The sequence below is a fragment of the Netta rufina genome (genome assembly GCF_964035555.1).
Source record: "Netta rufina genome assembly, chromosome: 5".
Lineage (NCBI taxonomy): Eukaryota > Metazoa > Chordata > Aves > Anseriformes > Anatidae > Netta > Netta rufina.
Genome location: NC_140128.1, coordinates 49,474,982 through 49,496,179, shown reverse-complemented (window position 1 = coordinate 49,496,179; position 21,198 = coordinate 49,474,982). Strand labels below are relative to the sequence as shown.

General features: G+C 36.7%; 1 protein-coding gene across 3 annotated transcripts in view; it reads right to left on the bottom strand.

The window, feature by feature from the left end:
• UNC79 (unc-79 homolog, NALCN channel complex subunit) overlaps window positions 1-21,198 on the bottom strand; it is a gene marked incomplete at both ends in the record, with an annotated part of 101,505 nt that overhangs the window by 73,489 nt on the left and 6,818 nt on the right. For 2 of the 3 annotated variants that reach the window (XM_084288570.1, XM_084288571.1), the window contains 12 exons: window positions 666-896; window positions 1,953-2,124; window positions 2,412-2,641; window positions 3,679-3,707; window positions 4,949-4,989; window positions 6,161-6,249; window positions 8,067-8,131; window positions 9,739-9,868; window positions 10,498-10,553; window positions 11,664-11,756; window positions 14,221-14,391; window positions 17,759-18,063. In XM_084288570.1, the coding sequence (XP_084144696.1) occupies window positions 666-896; window positions 1,953-2,124; window positions 2,412-2,641; window positions 3,679-3,707; window positions 4,949-4,989; window positions 6,161-6,249; window positions 8,067-8,131; window positions 9,739-9,868; window positions 10,498-10,553; window positions 11,664-11,756; window positions 14,221-14,391; window positions 17,759-18,063 (1,612 nt within the window). Of the gene's footprint in view, window positions 1-665; window positions 897-1,952; window positions 2,125-2,411; window positions 2,642-3,678; window positions 3,708-4,948; window positions 4,990-6,160; window positions 6,250-8,066; window positions 8,132-9,738; window positions 9,869-10,497; window positions 10,554-11,663; window positions 11,757-14,220; window positions 14,392-17,758; window positions 18,064-21,198 lie in introns of those variants that run through there. The other variant, XM_084288572.1, reaches the window with a different exon arrangement.

The following is a 21,198-nucleotide window of genomic DNA, read 5'->3' as shown; positions in this document are numbered from 1 at the left end:
TGCCTTCAGTATCCAAGTTAAGTGGTAAGTTCTGTTTCACAATTAAAGGAGACGGTAAGAAAGACTTTTTCTAGGAGTGATTCCAGCAGGAGTCTCACTTAAGCACCCTGAATGACCTTCCAGGTAAGTCTCCTTCCTTCCATCAGCAGTAAGGCATACTATGGCGGACTAGTCTCTTAACTGAAATTTGGTATCCAAAGCTACAGGTTATCAGTATGCTCAAAATTCCCCTCAGTTACAACCATGTGATTTCATGAATCTTACTTCACAGCTGCAGAGATGAAGTATGCAAAGAACAGAGAAACATATTAGTAAAGCAGACTAGTAAAGGACAGGCGCATACCTAGAAGCTGGCATGTGAAACCTGTTTCTCAAGAGAAATTTTTATGCTTTGGCAGCATAATGGAGATGTACAGCTATTGAAAAAGCACAGTATCTTTCAATCCCCAAAATATTTTTCCACTCTGTCTTCATATTACTGTAAATAATCCCCCACCTCTGGCACAGTAAAACCAGAAAAGCTATAAGAGAAAAAATTCCTGAACTCCACTGCTCCTTTACCAATATTTCTTTTGCCTTGAGAGGGTTGGGGAAGAAATAGACTTACTCTATTTTACGTTAATGTCTATGGCAAATAAATTAACCTTCAGATAAATTACCCTCACCCTGGCAAACTCCATTGGTTTAGGAAGGAGGCACATAACCATGACATCAAAGCGAACATCACAAACTGTCTTCAACCACTTAGTAACAAACTGGGGTTTCAGTTTTTCAACCAGGCTACCAACTTCATCATCCATCATGTAAGCTGTAGAGTGAAACCACTGGAATACCATGCTAACCAGCCTTGCTAAACTCTCTGTGGGTGTATTCTCACTGGGAGTGCAAAGGCTCACCTGTAAGACAGAAACACAAATCTAGATTTAAAGGTGGGAAACTTGAAATGCTTGTCTACTATATTTTGCATATTTTCAGAGATACATGGATGCAGATTACATAGACAGCAAGTGAGCTGATCAGTTTTAAGTAGAGCTTGGCACAGGATAATTGAAAAAACATTTCCATAACCAGAAAATAGCAATAAGAAGAAAAAATTAAGCATTGAATTTCTTTGTTACTCAGTTTCAACACTGAAAATTTAAATACAGAATGCTGCAACAAACTGAAACATTCTGGTTTAAGCTTTGAAATTACTTTTAAAAGTTAATCTAATGTCCAGTAAAATATATGATACAAATACACATACAAAATGTAGAAATTGTAAAGATAAACCAAATGAAAGGTTTCAAAAAATCTGAAAGAGGATGTTTACTTGGTATAAGTGATCTTTGCTTTACAAAAGGGTTATATATTTGTCCTCATTTAGGGCAGGAATATGAGCTTTAAGACCTCAAAAATTCTCACAGAATGATTAACAGTAGTCTTCTCTCTGTCTCCTAACTTACTTTTTTCTGGAACAGTATCTTTACTGTAAACCTGTCCCAAAGCTGAGACCAAGTTTGTACATGAATTCACAGACCAACCACATTGCTAAACCCATAATGATCTACTGATGAGCTTTTACTACCATCTAGAGACGAGAAACTTTCAAGTCAGGTTCTGCACTGAATCCAAAAAAGAAAAAAGGAAAGGGGATTGCCTCTTAGGGTTAAAATAATGGCATTCAGCAGAGAACATTCAGCAAATGACATTCAGAAGACAGAGAGATAATAAAAAGCTGAAGAGGGTGAGTAGCTATTATACACTCAATAGAGGATTCAGAAGGTCCATCCAAACCAGTTCTGTAATCTCCAAGTCTGAGAGTATCACAGAACTCCATTTTTCCTACAAATCAGAAAAGTATCCAACTAAAATTCAGACGATGGGGGGAAAAAAAAAAAAAAAGAAAAAGAAAAAAAAAAAGACAGAGATAACATCCAGGCTTCAGAAATAGAAGAAAAATATTTTCTTACCAAGAACCAGATTCCAAACTGGCTTAGGAGGCGTTGGTCATGTTTGTCATCATCTTTATTATCAAAGTCTGTGTTGTCCAGGGAGTGATGGGAAGAAGAGAGGCCCATCTGCCTCCTGCGGTTGAGCTCATACTCCCTCTGCTCAGCATGGAACTCTGCTTCTTTCAGCAAGCTACAAAACAAGTTTGTGGTCAGTGAATACAGCCTTCCTGCACTGGATACAGGTATCTAATCGAGGATAATTATAGATGAAGACATCTGATGTCAACATTTTCCTGAGAACAGTAATAAAGTAAGATTAGATTGAAGGCTGAACACTTCCATGAGGACAACACTCCCAGATGATTGGTGCTCTGCTTACAGCAGCAGGAGTTCTGCACCCTGGCACTATGCAGACAATATTTAGATAAAAACCCAATCCTGCTTTACATTTTTATGCTGAATAATCAATAACATTACCTGATGACAGCTTCTACAGTACACACAAGCTCCTCTGCCCCACACTCCCGTGTATTGATTGGGGGTGGTGAGGTCTGGTAAAGGTGGGTTTCTGCTGCTGCCCCAACTTCACTGCTGTGATGATTTGAATGGCATCTTTTGCAATAGCGCACTGGCCTGTTGCCATGGCGGCCACAGCATCCTGCTGAGAAGCACGTAACAACAGCTCTTCTGACATGGGAACTACAGTTCTGCAAAATAGAGAGATTTTATTAGGACACAAGTATCAGGCAGTGGAAATGAAAGCAGTGATGAGAGTCTGCAGTGAGGAACTGGCTCAAGTGCTGGCTCTTTCCAAATTCACTACGCATAAGCACAAATGTGTAAGAATCCTGAACCAAGTGTCACTGTGCTTCCAAGAGGAGCTCAGCCTTTAATGATGGGCCTGGACTTAAATGTCACGATTGCTCTTCTTCAGGAACAGGCCAAACCAAAAGTTAAGTCATCAACCTCTATTTTCTGGCTTGGAGCAACCTTTAAATTTTACAGTAGATCTCTTAACCTCTGCTTGTAATGTCTCTAAGTTTCATATGGCAACTGACAGATCCTTAGGAGTATAATCAATGTTGACACATCAGTTTACTCTACATAAGAATCTGGCTTATCATAAGTAACTGTCCAAACCTCTGAAATATGCTCTACCTTCACTTTTGCCCTCTGGTAATCTGGCCCAACATAAAAACTTTCTTTACCACACCACATCTACAATATATTATATGCTGTAATCCTCATTATTAAACTGTTATTAAATCATAGTAGCTGGTATGTTTTGCAAGCAGATTCTTTTTGTCAGCAGTCTTTTTACAGCATTGAAGACTTTCAGTCCATATATTTAAAATTATTTACTGTTTACAATAGGGGTTTTGTCCAACTTTGGATTAACCCGGGACTTCAGAAAGACAAGAACATATAAAACACTTAGATTTAAAATTCATCTTGTGCTGTATCTTCCTCAGAAGCAGACTTAGAATCACAACTCAGCTCAACTGCATAATTAGATTGCCTTACTAATTATGACTTCAATAAAAACCTTCAACTCCAATCAAATATCAGTAGTTCAAACAAAAAGAAGTCTTGCTGCTAAATCATTCCCATCCACCAACAAATGCATACATGGATAAATTGTGAAAATTTGGAATGGTACAAAAAAGAATGCACCACACAGGAATGGAATGACATTACACACAACATCAAATCATGCCCCATCACACAAATGACTTAATCTTACCTTCTTCTGACATATAGCAGAAATTTCAGCTGTAAGGGGAAGGCATACAAAACATCAACACAGAATGACGATCCTTCTGTTTTACTATGGCAACCACGGCAAAATGGAATTGCTGCAAGGAAGTCGCTGAGGCTAAACTTGTGCTTCCAGATATAACTGAAAACTCTAAATCTTTTGTATTGCATGAGGTGTGATACTGTATACTTGGGCTTACTAGCTATTTCTGCACTGAAATGAAAGAACAGCCTTGGTAAATTAAGTGTGGTGTGCTGTGCATCCCATCCGCCTTGCTCATGCTTCTGCCTCCTAGACAGACTTGTAACAGTACTTCTGTTGGTATGCTAATGTGATTGGCATACTGTGAGAGACATGGGTCAGATGTGCCTACACTGACTGTGAAAGCTGGCAGGAAGAAAGATTAGTGCATTTAGACTCACAATGTAGATGTAGCCACCATGTCTGTGGCCCCTAACTCCATAGAGAAATGTTTTCAGATTCAACCTGTAGTCAGTACCTACACAGTCGTTTGCCCCAGCAATATCCGATTCAGTAAATGTAGGTGGCTGAGTACTTCCCTTAAATAAACTAAACATTCTGTAATCTGGATTATGTTACAAGTGTAAAGAGATGGCAAGAAAAATCTCCACTGCCTAAAACTTTTCAGTTTGCAGAACAGAGAGGGAGGGGAGTGTCTTTGTTCTGCCCTTGAAAACTGCAATTTAGAGAATATGTGACTCTCCTTTAAGCCCAGGAAATTCTACTTAGTCTGTCAACAAGTTTTGTCTGCACTCTGGTAGATAATACCAAACACTTTCACTGGTCAATGGACCATGAGTGGATCAATGAAAAATATTTTATATCCTTTTCTGGTATTCTCTAAAACTTTCTGTTCATACAGTCAATTTTCTGAAGCCTTAAAAGCTCTAGAATCAAAGCCAGGTTACCAAAAGAACCAGACCATTTTTGGACACAGATACTTTTAAAAAATTTGGCCCCACTTATGGACACTTCAAGAATTGAAAATCTATTCAATTGTCTTCGTTTACTCACACATGACGAGTTGCATACTATTTCAAGTAGAGGACTAGTTAATTTTCTATAGTACTTTAAAGACATAAAGCAGCATTAAATACAAGCTACTTCAAAATTCTACAATATTCCTTTAAAATAGAATGCGGCATTTCAAGTAATACAGTATGCAGAAAAAATCAGTGAGGATAGGGTTGTACAATTATGTTTAGTTTGCACCTACCCTTGAAATACCTCTTACCTTGTGGTAGAAGAACATCAATCAACCATTCACTGTGATCCCTATAAAAATTATATATCTAATTAGCTTTTCATTTCTTTTTCATTCATTTATTTTTGCACATAGGAAAGTTACCTAAATTAATGTGGTAGGATGACTTTATTCTGAAGAAGCATTTTTACATGGTTTCATAAATTGCAAGCTGTTTTACATTACTTCTCTCTGTTGTGCCTGACTTATTGAAAATTACCACTCTGAGACTGATATTTCATGCTCAAAGCTTTTAAAAATTACTTTTAAGTCACTAATTTATTGAATGAAAATAGTGTGCGCCCTGAAAGTTTGAGGACTAAGAAATGATAGTGAAGAGTGAAAGACAAACATGGAAAAAAATTGTACTTGTACCATTTACTGTAAGTCTCCTCAAAAGCTACACTTCTACTAAATTCAATTACTTAACCTGCAGCTTTAAATCAGTAACTTAAAAAACTAAAATGATTTCCACAATACTGCTCCTTCCTGCAGCTGGTATGATGCAAAGGTGTCTGTTAAACTGAGGCCGAACAACAAAAACAATAATGTACATATAGATTCTGAACTAACTGTAGCCTTGCCCATTGGAACTAATGATTGGAAGTCACCTTAAGTATTAGTAGATCCTGTAAAAAAAAAAACGTGTATAAAATTTCCAATTAAAAAAAAAGTAAGTGAGGTTAATTAATTTCAGGATATAGTCCTTTCATGAACTGGACAGGCTTGGACCAGTTTTGATTCTTTATTCTGCTGCTTCACAGTATGTGATAGAGAATAATCTGAAGCACATACTACAGAAGAGCAACAAAGTCTCTGTGATCTTTCATTGTAACATACTTTTAATGACAACTAAAAGATGTGGAGAAAGAAAATAATTAATAACCAAAAGCTTGCGCATTAACAAGATTCCCCTATCACAGTCAATTCATCTCACACTATCTATTCATTCAGAGATCTTAACTTTAAGGCTCATTACTGTCCAAGCTAGAAGTGCTAATCATGTGGGGTAAGTTTCTGTAATCCTTATTCATACTGAGTTTCGCTATGCTCAATTTATTTCAAGTGGGGTTAACTATACAAATCATATGCTAATCATACAAAAAAAAAAAGCCAAACACTCTTCTGTAACAGACTGTTCTGAACTGCAACGTTTAACTGACAATACCTGATCATTTTCTGTCTCTTAGTATATATACCTACCCTGCAATTCTCTGGCTGCATTCCTCACAAAGATAAAGGGGAGGTGGTTTATCACCCAAAGCCACAGACAAGGATGGATCAATGCACATCTGAAACACAGAGAAGGAAAAGGATTAACACATCTGCCCATGGGATTTCACTGAGGAAGTGTTTGATGCATTAATGCTAGTACAAAATATGTAATTAACATTTTGGTAACTGTTTAGAGCATTTAGTATTCAGAAAGATGATACCAAGCATATGGCAATAGAGGATCTCAAGTCATTTCTAACAAAGAAAAGGATGTAACTGAAAATGAGAGCCTATGGGAAAAGAACAAGGCATGTTCCGATATCAATATTGGATATTCACATTCTCAAGGACAAGTATCTTTTGTGTTATACATTCATATGTATTAACATTACATAGTCACAACACACTTTTTATTCTTTCCAAGACTCAGTCACTGAGAAGACCCATTGCTCATGGCAAGGCAAGGTAAAAGTCCAGATTTCTCTCTCTGAATATATGCCTCTTCCAGCAAAATCTAATTCTCAGTCATCATAGCTGTTAACTACCCAGCACAATTCCAGTGACAGAATAAAGACTATGGACCAGTAGCTACCCTGGCAGCATAGGCTGCCAAACTTAAAACTTATGTCCAAACTTAAAAAGAATGTACCTCGTCTTGCATTAGCTTTTATCCTTCTACATGTCAGTCAATTACAGGCCAATATGCTTAAACATGCATTTGTTTAAGCACTTTGTACTACTTAAGGAAAAGTTGAAAAGTAGCATGCATACACAGTATCTTAACCATTTAAAATGTTTCTTACTCCACCAAAGTGCTTTATAAAGACAAATGCCTTTTTGAATGTTTCTCATCTTTGTAAATCAAATTTACGTTTGTCTATCCAATAGACAACAGGCTGCATTCTTCCAAGTGGTGACAGATCATGACTGTTTCAGTCACACAACAGAAGCATGACTGCTTCTGGTTTGCTCTGCTCAGTGATTAGTCTCAATGTAGTGATCATTACAACATGAAGCAACACCTTCCAGCTTTTCTTCCTATGGAAAGGGATCACAGAGAATAATTGAAGTGGGCATCGAAGTGGTCCATTGCAGGGCTTGTGGGATGCATCACCATTAGGACAATCAGTATAGCAACCTCTGGAAAAGGCTAACTGAAGAACTTTTTGACTAATATAATTATGTTACTATATGAACTGATGCTGGGAAAATTGGTTGTATCTACATATTTAAGTATATACAAATGTAATTAACTAATTAGTATGCCAAAATGTAGAATGCACTGGACTTGGGATTCTATTCTTGTCACTACAACTGAATAGCTCTATGATCCTGGGCAAACCATTTTGCTTGTTATCTTGTGTATTAGCAGGAAAGCTATCATTTACCCCCTCTTAAACATTGGCTGTAAAAGAGGCAAGTAAAGCCTTGTAGCCATTTGCTTTCAGACACATTCCAAGCAAAGGAATAAGTGTAGATGCATTGTATGGCCTCATTCTGATAACAAGGTGAACATATACCTATGTAACTGATGTAATATTTCATGTATATAAAAAGATTTGCATATATATTTTACACACATACATGTGTTCAGGAAAACATTTAAATGGATTAGCCAGAAGCCAGCTTAGAATTTTTATGAAGTGCTCTGTAACCACTCATGTTTAGTATCAAGACTTGACACACAGTTGTTGAAGGAAATACTCTATCTTGCTTTAGGCATCCAAAGAATATATTCAGATAGTTCTGGCACCTTCAGTGTTGAAAGGCTTTGCTGTACCCTTAGCTACTGCCCTTAAGTCATCTGCACATCACTAGGTCATACAGCTGGGGCAAAGTGCAATCTCCCCTGCCTCCAGATACTCAAATTTGACCTCGTAATAAACAGCAGTACCTTCACAGCCGGTTTGTTAATCGCATTGTGGCATTCAATGTGCTGGCAATGAATAGGATTCCAGGCTGCAAAACCAAAATACAGCAGATTAATCAACAGAGAAAAGGTATTTGTATTCTTTGTGTCTAGTGGTATCAATACAGAACAAGATCCTCTTGTATAAGTACTACATAAATACAAGAAAATACCTAGCCATTCCTCAGGAAGCCTAATAACTACAATAAACAACCTAAAAAGAAAAGAAAAAAGAAAGACATAGACATAACCTTTGTAGGCCCTTCCTCATCTCACTATGTTTTGAATTAATTAATTATTGTTCCCCTCCCAGAGCAGAATAGGAGTAACTCAATACATTGAATAACATTCACAGGCTAAATGAAAACAATTATAACAAAGGAAGAACAGTTTAGCCACAGGAGACTTATTTTTGCAATGACAAGAAGTAAACAACAAAGGTGTGTTTCAGCAGCATCAATTGCATGCCTTATGAAATACCCTGAAGTGAAAAAATGCCATGCAATTGCAGAAAACGTGCAACTCTTCCTGGGATACATTAACAGAAAACTTATATAGAAAAAGATTATTCCAGTCTACCCAGTGCTATTTAGGGGTCAGATGGTATAGTTTAGCTTACAGACCTGGTTCCATGAAACAAGAGATAAAAAGCAGTAAAAGAAATATGATTTAAAAAAATGTCAAGAAAATCTATCAACCTTTCAAGAGAAGGCTTTACGTACAAACTTCTATCAGGAACTTCCTAGATGTACTTGAGTTAGTCTAGTGGGTCTTCTAAGGTCTCTTTCAATCCTTCATTTTCATTATTTAAAATACTGTATTCTGTAAATTTTAAAAATGAACATATGCTACACAACAGACTGTTTGAAACTGACAGGTTGAGACATGCAATTGGGAAAAGTAAGTTCTGAATTGCTGCTGGAGAGTCCCAACCACTGAAGCATAACCCCATCAGCACCTTTAGAGAGTCTGGTAGACAAAGGACTTTGTACTGTCTGCCTTCTCAGCTCCAGCTACACTGCTGAGTTTGTCTAACATTTTCTCTCACTATATTCAGCCTTGAGAACTTATCCATTATACTGGCTTCACCTGACATCACCTGATTTTTTTTTTTTTTTTTTTTGACAATAACAGCCAGATAAAGAGCCTTAGCAACAGCAGCAGAGATAGAAGCTGGCACAACAAAAGCAATCAAAGCCATAATTGAAAGGAGCATAAGTCAGAACCCTTTTGAGGCAAGGAAAGCAGTTTCACAGACCATTTGGAATGTTGTATTTATTTCTTCTGTTCTGCTTTAGTTAGCATTTGGAGTAACACAACATACTTATTAGCCACAATCACATTTTTTATTTTTCATAGCATCTTTTGAAAACACAGACAAATAGATATTGTATTGATATACTTACGGAATTACCAACTTACAGAACAAAAGTTTTCAAAATACATTTTAAAACTGCAAGCATGTAATTATAGATTCATAGAATCATAGAATATCCTGAGTTGGAAGGGACCCTTAAGGATCATCAAGTCCAACTCTTGACACCACACAGGTCTACCCAAAAGTTCAGACCATGTGACTAAGTGCACAGTCCAATCTCTTCTTATCACACCATTTACTTTATGTTCATTTTGGCTTATACAAAAAAGCTGCACTGACCTGTGTACTGCAGTCCTCTGTACTCACTGATTGCCCCAGGGGGTTTTAAATTGGGCCAATAGTGAAATAACATTTGTACTGCTGGAGGTTTAACTTGAGATGGTCCATAGGCTATGACATATAGCAAATCCTAAGGAGAGACATGTACAATATGTTTATTTTGCAAGGTAAAAAACACCCTTCAGTATGTATTATTTTCTTTCAGAAAGATACCTGAACAAATAAAATAGTCATTTCATGCCCTACAAATTTTCTTTTGTAACCTCTTACAAGTAGACTAGATTACAAACTTCAACAATATGTTTACAACTGGCCTCTGAGTTGGAATGAAACATCCAAAAGCTATGACCCCCCACACACTAACATATAGTGAATGAAGCCTCTGTCTAGCCATGGGGCAACAATCTGTGCTATTGCTAAATAACTGGTTCCTTCTCTGATTCACATACTCATAATATTCACTCAGAGTCCTTGGAAAAGTTCAGTCCCACAAGAACTGAGAAGACTGGTGGTTATTAAAATTTCTGCCACTTGGAGCCATGGCTACGTAGTATGTAGGAAAAAAGGGCTTTGTTCTACAAAAGATAGAGCTGCTTCTGTAAACTAAAAATCAGAGGGACCTTCCTCTCCATAACTCAGGAAGATTGGATATAAAGATCATTTAGGAATTCTTGGCACATAATCAGTCCAATTTTCAAGTCATCTGGTTTTCATTACTATCCAGTAATTTCCACGATGTATATATGATCAGAAACTTACTTTCCATACTTCTTGTTTATATTTCATGAGGCATTCCAATAACTGGCAGTGATACACTAAGAGAGAAAAGAAAGTATAGACATAATACTGAAGTGGAAACTCAAGTTACAGAAGTGATGTAATTAACTAACGGGCTTTGCTTTGACAGTCCAAAACTCTACATTTAATTTAATTACTTCTTATTTAAAAGGGTTTGCTGAAGGATCACTGCCCAGAGAGTTGTTACAAAAGACCAGAAATAAAATATTACTAGTTTGTTTCTGTCAAGAAATGCAGTAAGCTGAGAAGCCTTACAATGCTACAGCTCTTTGTAGAGCAACAGAGATCTTTTTCGGATACGTCTCATTTAGGAATATCTGCTAATTCACTTAAAATTTGTCCTTCTGGCACTGTATAAAGCTGTAAATGTGTATCTTGTCATTCATCGTAAGGCAGCAATAGAAGTCACACGTGACAGCACACCATTCCTTTGTGTGCCAAGGGGTAGCATGACGTGACATGTCTCATGCACATACAGCAGTGTGGGGTTCCTCCTCACACACACCATCTACCCAGTTAAGTAAAAACATAAAATGGGAGGTAGTTGACTACTATGAAATATGACAGATACCTCAGGTTAAATTTTGTTTTGTTTTGGTTGTGTGACCCCACTGAATTAACTGGAGTTGCACTGAAGTGAGAGAATGGCATTTATGGTTAGGTACTTCTAATTACAATTAGATTAATGATAGTTCTGTTCTGAGCCTGCAGCCAGCATTACCTGCCATCTTTGAAAAATGGTATCAGTCATGAACTTGGTGGGATATGAATCATAACGTAAGACAAACTTTTACTATGAAATTCTATACTCAAAGTTAATAGCGATTTCCCTCCAACACTGACATTATAAATCAAAACTATTTTCTGATGTCAAGCAGAAGAAGACCAGACTCTTCAATCCTGGGTCCAATCCTAATTCTTCACCACAATGAGATCTTATCTACATAATGATGACTTCAAGCATAATGCTCAGAAATACAAGTTTTGACTGAAATCATTTATTTTTTATCCTGCACTGGATTGTGAGATGGAATTTTATATCACTGAACTTTTTTGATTACGTTTGTCGCAGAACTTCATGACTCATAGTTTCACAGAGGATTATACCATACTGCATGTTTACATACCTGGGTTTGATGTGTACTGCATTGCAATCATTAACATTGATGATGCAGATAAATTGACATGTGCTGGAACACCTTCCCTTTTTGAGGAGCCCACTTAAAAGAAAAGGAGAAAAAAAGATTTTTTAGTGTACAAGGAAAAATAGGCAAAAAGAGCATATAACTGATTCCAAGTGATGAAAAAAAATTCTAAGGTACCATGTAATTAAAAAAATAAACAGAACCATTCTGTATTGGTGGGGGTGAAACCCCTATGAGAAAAATATGACTAAGAAAATGGCATTGCTTCACAGACCACACACCTGGTCTCTCAGATTAGTGAGATTTCTTCCTCAGAGCTACATCAACCCAAAAAGGTGATCTTTTGAGGCATTCTGCTTCAGAACACACAGACTGGTCAGAGCAATTTCAGTCATATAGTCACATGCACCTACTACTTGGATCATAGGAAAGGCGAGGAGAAAGTAGAGGGTAAGGAAACAAGAAACGTAGAAAGCCTGCTGTTGAGGTATACGGATGAAGGATTGGTGCTGGCGGTAGATGGCTGTTGCGTATGGCACAGATTACTTCTCAGGGACCACATGGTATGAATTGCAGTTAGAGCTATATACCAGAAAAATCATTCCCCCTTATTATTGTGAATTGTGCTAAGGATACACAGTAGCACTGCAGTGCAGCTAAGCTGTTGTAACCTTGACCTCACTGAAAGGGGCTTGAGTTCTTTCTCCTTTGCTACTGCATGGTTAGTATCAACTAGTAATAGTTGAATATGGAACTTGGAATAACCCTGCACAGTGTAGGTGTTTATTTGCAGAACTGTATCATGGCAATATGGCTTTGCAGGCAACCTCCTACACAGAAATGTGGAACGTATCTTCCCCATTCGCATTCTACAGCTCTATCCCAAGCCTGTCTGCCAGCATTTTGGATAGAAGCACATAATTGTAACTAACAGTTCAGTGAGATCCTTTCATCCCTCCCATCTGGCTCTTCAGCTGCTTATACAATCTCTTGCACCCTTCCCTTTCAGTTGATTCTGAGCTGAACACAAGGAAAAGGAAAGGTTCTACACTTGCCTTGTGAAGGGACAGATCATTCCCAGTAGAGAAAGCCTAGGATGCTATTTAAGAACACACATGACTGGAAAAGGGAGACTCTCTCTTTTCTGTCTGGTATTTCTCCACATGTCCCAGCATTGCTATGGCTCTCTTAATTACACCTCAACCATTTTTGAAAGTCATCCACACACAATAGGGCAAAGCATTTATTTATGTTAGCTATGGATCTGGCTCAATCAGATGTTTTGGAGAATAGTTTTGGAGATGTGAAGATTACCTATATCAGCTCCTCTGAGCTGGGAAAAACACATTTAGTGCAACAATGGGGAGAACACATTTAGTGCAACTTTCTGCTCTTAATCCAAAGAGGACCTTCTTGGAGAAACTTCTCCAAAGAACACTGACCAAATAAAACCTTACGTGTAAGTTTCCACAAAATCTTAGTCTTGAAACACTGGACCACACTTCTTTCTTTGTTCTAACATTTTCCATGCTCTTCAGTGGCATCACTGGAGATCTTTGTACAAAAATTCATGTTTTTTCCATAAAGGTCTGCTATGCAGGTAAGGAGGAGACATTCTCATAGAATTACAGAATGGCTGATGTCGGAAAAGACCTCTGTAGACCATCTTGTCCAAGCCCCCTGCTCAAAGAAAGGTCAACTAGAACAGGTACTCAGGACTTCGTCCAGCTGCATTTTGAGAATCTGCAACCTTTCAGGCAACCTGTTCCAGTGATCACCCTCACAATAAAACATCTGTTGGGTAAAACTGACTTTAAACTTAATGTTTTTGTCTGCAGAACATGCTTAAATCTCTCTGCTACTACTGTAAGCCCATCAAGCTTTATCAGGTACAAAGATGGGTACTCAGAACACACTTCAGGATTCATAGTCTTCAGGAATTCTGAAATTACAAAGTCCTATCACACCTTGAGGGGAAAATTAACAAAACAAAAGAAAAGAGGAAGCCACTGTCAGATTCAATTTTAATACTTAGGGACCAAAGATGTGCACTACTATCTAGTATAGAAATTAAATGGAAAAAAAGAGAGAAAGAGAAAACCAGAAATTCATCATGGTATCATTGATCATGGTATCATTACATTGATAAGAGTCATTATTGTACATCCACATTTAGTGCAAATGCAAAAATTATACATGTTGCTATTGCATGTATCACTTTAGCAGCGTTCTGCCCATCAATTCTGTACTCAAGATCCCCTTTACCAGCACTGAAAGTTTTGTTAGTCTGAAAACTGTATTTCTTTACAGTTTATCTTCACTCTTTAAGTGAAGAAAGAATTCACAGCAATACATCATAATACATACATATGAAGTATTTCCTTTTGAAAATAGTTCCATGGAATTGTTTTTGTATACATACAGTATATTGGTGTCACATAACAATTCTATGACAGATCACACTGACTCTTACAGTCTGACATTATAGCAGTGTACCACTTTTCTGAAACATAACAATACTAGAGTAAGTTCTACTTACAGATAGCCATAGGCAGAAAAGATGTGCTGAGATACTCTATAATATCCTTGTGCAGAAATGGAGGAAAGGTAGCTAATGTTGAAATCATTGTATAGGGTAAAGTACTCAAAATATCATCATTGAGAAAAGGAAGCAAGCATGTAGTAGTGTAAAAAATTGATTGCCCAAGATCTGTTGAATAAAATGAAATACATAATCATTACAATGGAAAAACAATTATGACTATGTACTTTGTACAGATCTATCATAAAAGTTACATTTAAATTCAAATTTTCCCCTCAAAGTATTTCAGAAACTTAACTCCCATAGTCACACACAAGTGACTTCACCCATCACTGAAGCCCTTCTTAAAAGAGAAGAAAACAGCTGTTCAGCAGCATTTAGAATAGTTTGGAAGGAATATGAATACTATAGCCAATAAAATCAACACACCTACATAAAGCAGCCTGCATTTAAGCAAAGGTGTTATTACAATCAGAATTGATAAGTATTCCAGCATGAGAAGGCCTGCTTTTGCAAAAAGCATCCCATACTATCTCTCAACAAAATCAGATTTTGATCTTAATTACCCTTAAGAAAGCTACAAATTGCCTCCCACATAGAAACTAGAGGGAACATCACTGCATTTTGCAAACAGTATGTGATTAAACAGTGGATTTTATTTCCAGGGGAAGCCATTGAGACCAAAAATGCCCAAAGCTTAAAAAGAATAAGCCATTTATAAATAGTTTCCAGATTTTTCTGATTAATTACAATATAATGCTTTGGAAGGGATACTTAAGGTATCATGCATTAATTCAATATCCAAATAGAGCAGACAAGTTGCCATGTAAGTGGCCATTGTGGCATCTTACACATGAGGAACTGAGCTGGGACCAATAACCCTCTGAGAAAGACTACAGCACCCAATAAACCCCAGGTTTGAACCTGTATGGTGACTACAATACATCATAAGGCTTTCTGCCTGCAAAAGAGGGATTTCTTTTGTCACTGACTCCCTCTGCAACCTCAAGGTGTAACACACAGGTCTTGACCCTCATCTGTATAACTAGGATGATTTAAAGCTGCCTTTTAAAGTTCTCAAAGATCTGTAGCTGTAGATGTAAACATCGTGAGTCATAATATGAAGTTAACACTTCATTCTAGTCTTGTGCAACAACTAGACCCTTAATGCCAGAGAGCATTTGCTCTTGCAATACATATTTGTCGCCGAAGCATTGACAATTTTGTATAGGCTGACAGGACCCAAGCTGAGGAGCATCTAGTGCACCAGTTGTACTTACCCAACCAATACAGACTGTTCAGATTAAAAAAAGAACGAAAGAAAAAAAAAAAAAAAAAACACACACACATATATATTTTAGTCAAATTCTACGCTGAGGGAGAAATAAATAACAAGTTCCACAGCAAAATGTAATTCTTTGTACACGGAACCATAAGAAATAGCAGGTGACCTTCCCCTGCCCCAAGCATGAGTCAACCAATTATTTCTTGCAGACGTTTATCTATCCTGTTCTTAGAAATCTGCAAGACAAAATTTTACTCGTTCATCTGGCAATTCTTAATGCTTAACCATCTTTACTGTAAAACCGTTTTTTGAAATTTTCTTTGCTGCAATTCAAGCCCATTACTCCTTATCCTGATGCTAAACACAAATAGTTTGTTTATTTCTCTTTGAAGCAATCTTTACATGTTTGTAATCATGTCTCCCTCCAGTTTTCTTTAAGCTAAACAATGTTCTTTCAGTTTTTCCTCACTCTTCACAGATTCTAGACCTCTGATCGTTTTTGTTTCTTTTTCCTGGACTCCTCCCAAAAGGTCCATGCCTTTCTTGAGACCAGATGGACAAATCTGAAAATTGTACTCCAGCTGACGTCTTGCTAGGGCTATTAAACTAACTAAATAAAAAATGCTTTGGGTGTCTAATAAAGCATGTGTTTACATATTGTTAGGATAATATTAATACATTAGTGAGTTATGGTCAGACTCAGATCTGCTGTAACACCCAGATCTTTTCGCAGTATGACTTTCAAGCTATTACTTCCCTCATTTAATTTCTTAATTTGATTTCTCTTGCTTAAATATAATATTTTACACTTCTTCTTTGAAGAGCCTTCAAAACAGAATGCAATTTGCCAAGATTATTTTGAATCAAATCTCATATAAGAGACATGCTATTCACCATCTTGATATCCCCTGTAAATTGTCATCTTCTCTCACTGCTATCAGCCAAGTAAAAAATTTAAAATATTTATTAACACTAGATGCAACACAGACTCCTGTAAAATTCCCTCTTGGTATACCTTCCAACTGACATGAGACATTAGTAATTGCTCCTGGAGTGTTTTCCTCACTAAAGTGGTGACCGTATGTCCCAGTTTGCCCATCAGGATGTCAAGTGACACAGCAACAAAAGCCTGCCTAAGGACAAGAAAACCACAGCAGGAGAACCACTGTCCTGCCATAAAACAAAATTATGTTTGTTCAGTGTTATTTGTTCTTCACAAGTCTCCATTGGTTGTTAATTACCACCATGTTATCTACTTAGAAAAAGATTGCTTTGATAATTAACTTTGATTTCTGGAAAAAGTCAACAGGTCTATAATTTGCCAAGAGTGCCTTTTTTCCAAGATCATAACATTTCTTTGTGCAGCAATCTTTGATTCAAAACATGCTGCTGCCAACTCAAAAGAAAATCAGCATTTAACAGAATTTCCTGCTAAAGAATTTAGCAGTGTATGAGATTGATGACAATACTTCCTATACTGAACTATATACACTGATATAAGTTCATCTTGATGTAATACACCCTGATACCACAGTGAAAATTAATATTTGACTTTTACCACATGAGAAAAATACTCAGCTCCTGTACCCCAGTATGAAAAGCCAGAGACTAACAAACCAGACATTTGCAGAACTTGAGAATAAAACAATATAAACACAACACAGTCACAGAAATCTAGTGCTGAACCAATTCAAAACATACGAAAATACTGCTTTTCAGCAAGTTAGACAGAGATATTGCTACCTTTCTACCCTGAAATATTTTAAAGCCATCTCTAGAGCCATTGTTTTTCTTCAATCAAATTTATCTTATGTTCTATTCAGAGATGGACCTTCACCAAAACACTAAATCTGCATATTCCTTATTGGACATGTATACACTTCCAAGCAATGCATGCCTCTTTAGAGAGCCACCCCAATAGGACCAGTTTGAAGATATCCCAGCAGATCCAAATTCAAGTTCCAGATATTTTTTTTTGACCCATTTGTATTATTTTAGTTACACATCACAAAATATCACTGAAAATCAGACAACTTCAGAATTCAAAACCAAATCCACAGTTCACAATAAATAAATAAATAATCTTTTATTTTAAAAAGACAAACCAAACACTTGGATATAAACATCCCGGTAGATTTGAAATCCAGATCCAGGTCAGTTTAGGCCCATCTCTTCTACTGCATTTATGCATCATTCATGGATTCATGGCACTGAAGTTAAGCGTACTGAAGGGTTCAAGGGCCTGCTTACCATGTTGACCATGTTGTAGCAAAGGAACTAGATCCAGCAGTGTCACCAGTGTCACGTAAAGTCCTTGATAGTCCAAAGATGGGTAGTCTGATAACTGAGCATCACGACTTTGCTGGCCACGTTCAGATGGAGCATCTCGCAGGACGCTGTAAAGGAGGGAGCGAGTAACAGTAGGGTTGATGGAACTGACCTGTGGTCTTAGAGATGGGGTGAGTGGGAATGGCACAGGAAAAAGACACATGGTCATGGGCACTGTCAAATTGGAGGCATCTTGATTCTCCTTCTTCCCTGTGCGGGACAAAATGCTGTTGGGGGGACAAAGAAAAAAAAGAGACAACAAAGACACAAAGAACAGCACATTACATTGAAATGACACTATAAAACAAATAATAAAACACCAGATACATCCCACATAAGATGCAATTGCTACCAAAACCAGTGTATCTACAAATCTAGCAACCATTCATTTTCATGCTTCAAGATACAAGAATTAAAAATTGACATCTATGGAAATTTTCATTGCATCTCATGTGTTATCTGGTTCATAAGGAGCAAAAATATAAAAATGCATGTTTCAGTGCCCTACCCATGTTTCACAGTTAAGAAAAATTCTAGGTATTAAAAGTGTTCACTACAGAAAAATAGCTGTATCAAAACAGATTGCTATTTTGCACTGAGAATATTTTGAGGATTTTGAGTGTTCTCCCCCCCCCGCCATGAAATCTTTGAGCCAACTAACTGAAAACATGTAAAATATAGGTGTGGCACTTGCAGAAACATGTTTTAGCAAAGAATAAACATGTGTGTTTGTTAAGATAGTCTTAAAAATCACATGTTTATTGCATTAAAATAATGTCTATGTATTTTATGATACTGTTTCATGACCACTCAGTCAGTATCATTTGAGATAATGAAGTTTAAACAGGCACATGGATTTAGAAATAATATAATATTTCTAAAATGTTAACTAAACTACATTTCAAAAAGTTGTAAAATAATATATAGTAGATGGTCTTTAGCATATGTTTGTGAGCTAATGATAATGGTTGTTTATGTGTTTTTAATTTTGCTCATGTTTAGGGAAGAAACATTTTACTTTACAAATACAAACACTTCTTGGGTAAATAGTTACCTTCAAAATCTAAGGGCTAAGCAAGCAAGACCAATTACGTAACTGCAGATCAGACAGTATGTTACCATACATTCCTGCTGCTACTTACGTTATTATTCAACAAAACTCACTATAAACTAAAGGAGAGATAATTTCAAAAAAATAAAAAGGATTTAGTGGGAATCAAAATAGAGGCTATACGTCAACCACCTTGTTATGTTGTTTTAAGAATGTTGTAAACATGGTTGTAAGCATGTTAATTTAATTTTCTAATAAAGAAAAATTAATAACTACTTTAAGTAGATATATATTGTCACTTAAGCAGTGCTGTATTTTAGTTATCAGGCAATTATAGTGTTAGCCCATAATCTTAATATGTGCCTATAGTACAACTTTAAATATATTAAACCACACACAATGTTGTTTGGTTTTTTAAGCACATTTCGCATCTCTCAGCAATTAGGATTTCCAAAAGTGATTTCTGTTGGTTTAACTCCACTCCCAAAGTCAGCATTAAAACTGTTAAGACAAGTGAGTGGGATTAAAATTTCCACTGACTAATGAAGAGCAGAGTTACGTCAAGAGGGAGCACTTCTGGAAATCTCAGTCCCCTTTACCAGTACAGACATCCCTGCCATATAATCACCTTAGCAAAGATACACCTGTGTCAATGCAACGACTCACACAAGCAAGCTAAACCCGTGCCAAGGTGCTTATAAGAGGAGGTGCCATTCATTTACCAAATATATAAAACACTTTCACAGGTACAGTCTTATGCCAAGTGGCTACTACAAGCCAGATCTCATATCACACTTTCAGTCAGAGATTACAGTCAAATTGTCTGTTTTAAGATTTTTTTTTTGAATTATTATTACACCTTATGTATTTGGCAATTATTTTGGTTTCTGTTACCCAATGTCCAGTACAAGAAGAGTGATGAATGTTATTACAGTGTTTATGAAATTGTATCACGAAATTACCCAAGATCTAATATGATTTTAAAAAACAAATGACCAGAGTGCTGATTCCTCTTTTTCATATTAACTTTTAATTTGCTTGACGTTTATTTGCCATACTCTGCAGCTCTTGCTTATAGATGTGAAGATACTAAATCATATTCCATCTCTGTCTTCTAACAGATTTTACCAATTATCCATCCTTTTACTTGCCAACACATCACTTCAAATACCCTTACTTCCAGAAAGAACATTATTGTATTATTTAATCCTTGCTTTGAAAAGTGTAAGGCAGTGATGCAAAGCCTGCACTATAGGCTTCCCTTCTATTCTGACACGGAGCTATTGCCCGTCTGATTAGAAACCAAGGCACATGTTCTTATATGTTGACAGTGGCATCCTTCTGTTCACTTCAGGAACAGAAGTGAGACCAAATTCCAGCTCCAATCATGCCAAATATAGGGATAAAATAATATTAAACTTTCAGACAATATGTTATAATGGCAATAAATCAGAGTCAAAGCTGAAAATCTAGGAAGTCCCCCTAAGACCATGATCCAATATTTATAGCTTGTTCCTGTTTCTGCTCAAAGCACGTGCTGAGAACCTGATCATGACTCTATACTGAACTTGCCTCATGACATGCATGAAAGCCATCAGGGCTTGTTTCAAGATTTGTACACCTTTCCTATCTATCTATCTCAAAATTACCATCTTCCAGGAAAGATTTCCTAAAATGTCTACAGGAGAATTGCATCTCACCAAGGCAGCAAAACAAGCTTGATCATTAATTAGGTAGTGGCATTTATAACTATCCCTTATGTAAAACATTTTACTTAGAAGTACATGTGGAGACCTTTCTCCAAGAAAATGTGAAAGAATGAGCTGTTCTGCAATATGTTTAAGTCTTAGATCACTCCTCAGATGAGGGGGAAAAAAAACACTGAAAATGAGCAGGGCATGAAACAAATTCATGCTGTAATGTAAAGGAATGTTTTTGTTCAAAGAGAAAATTAAGAACTAAATGAATCAATGTGCTATGCATCGTGTATGGTGATTTTATGTAATGTTTGTTCATAGAAATAAGGAATTGATTTTTTTTCAGTCATTTCACATCTGATCCCCCCACCCCAAGCATGTGATATATTGAGGCTACATACAGAGCAAAGGAACAAATTAATCCCTTGCGTGATCCAACTATAGCTAGCAGAATGACACCAGATATGAATGTGATCCAAAACAGTGGGCATACCCTACTGAAAAGAACACATTCAACATTCCCATTACATGGAAAGTTAAAAAGTATCATAAGTAGTAAATGCTACACCTGTAAAACCCAATCATCATATGGAATTTCTGTGACTATACGTTAC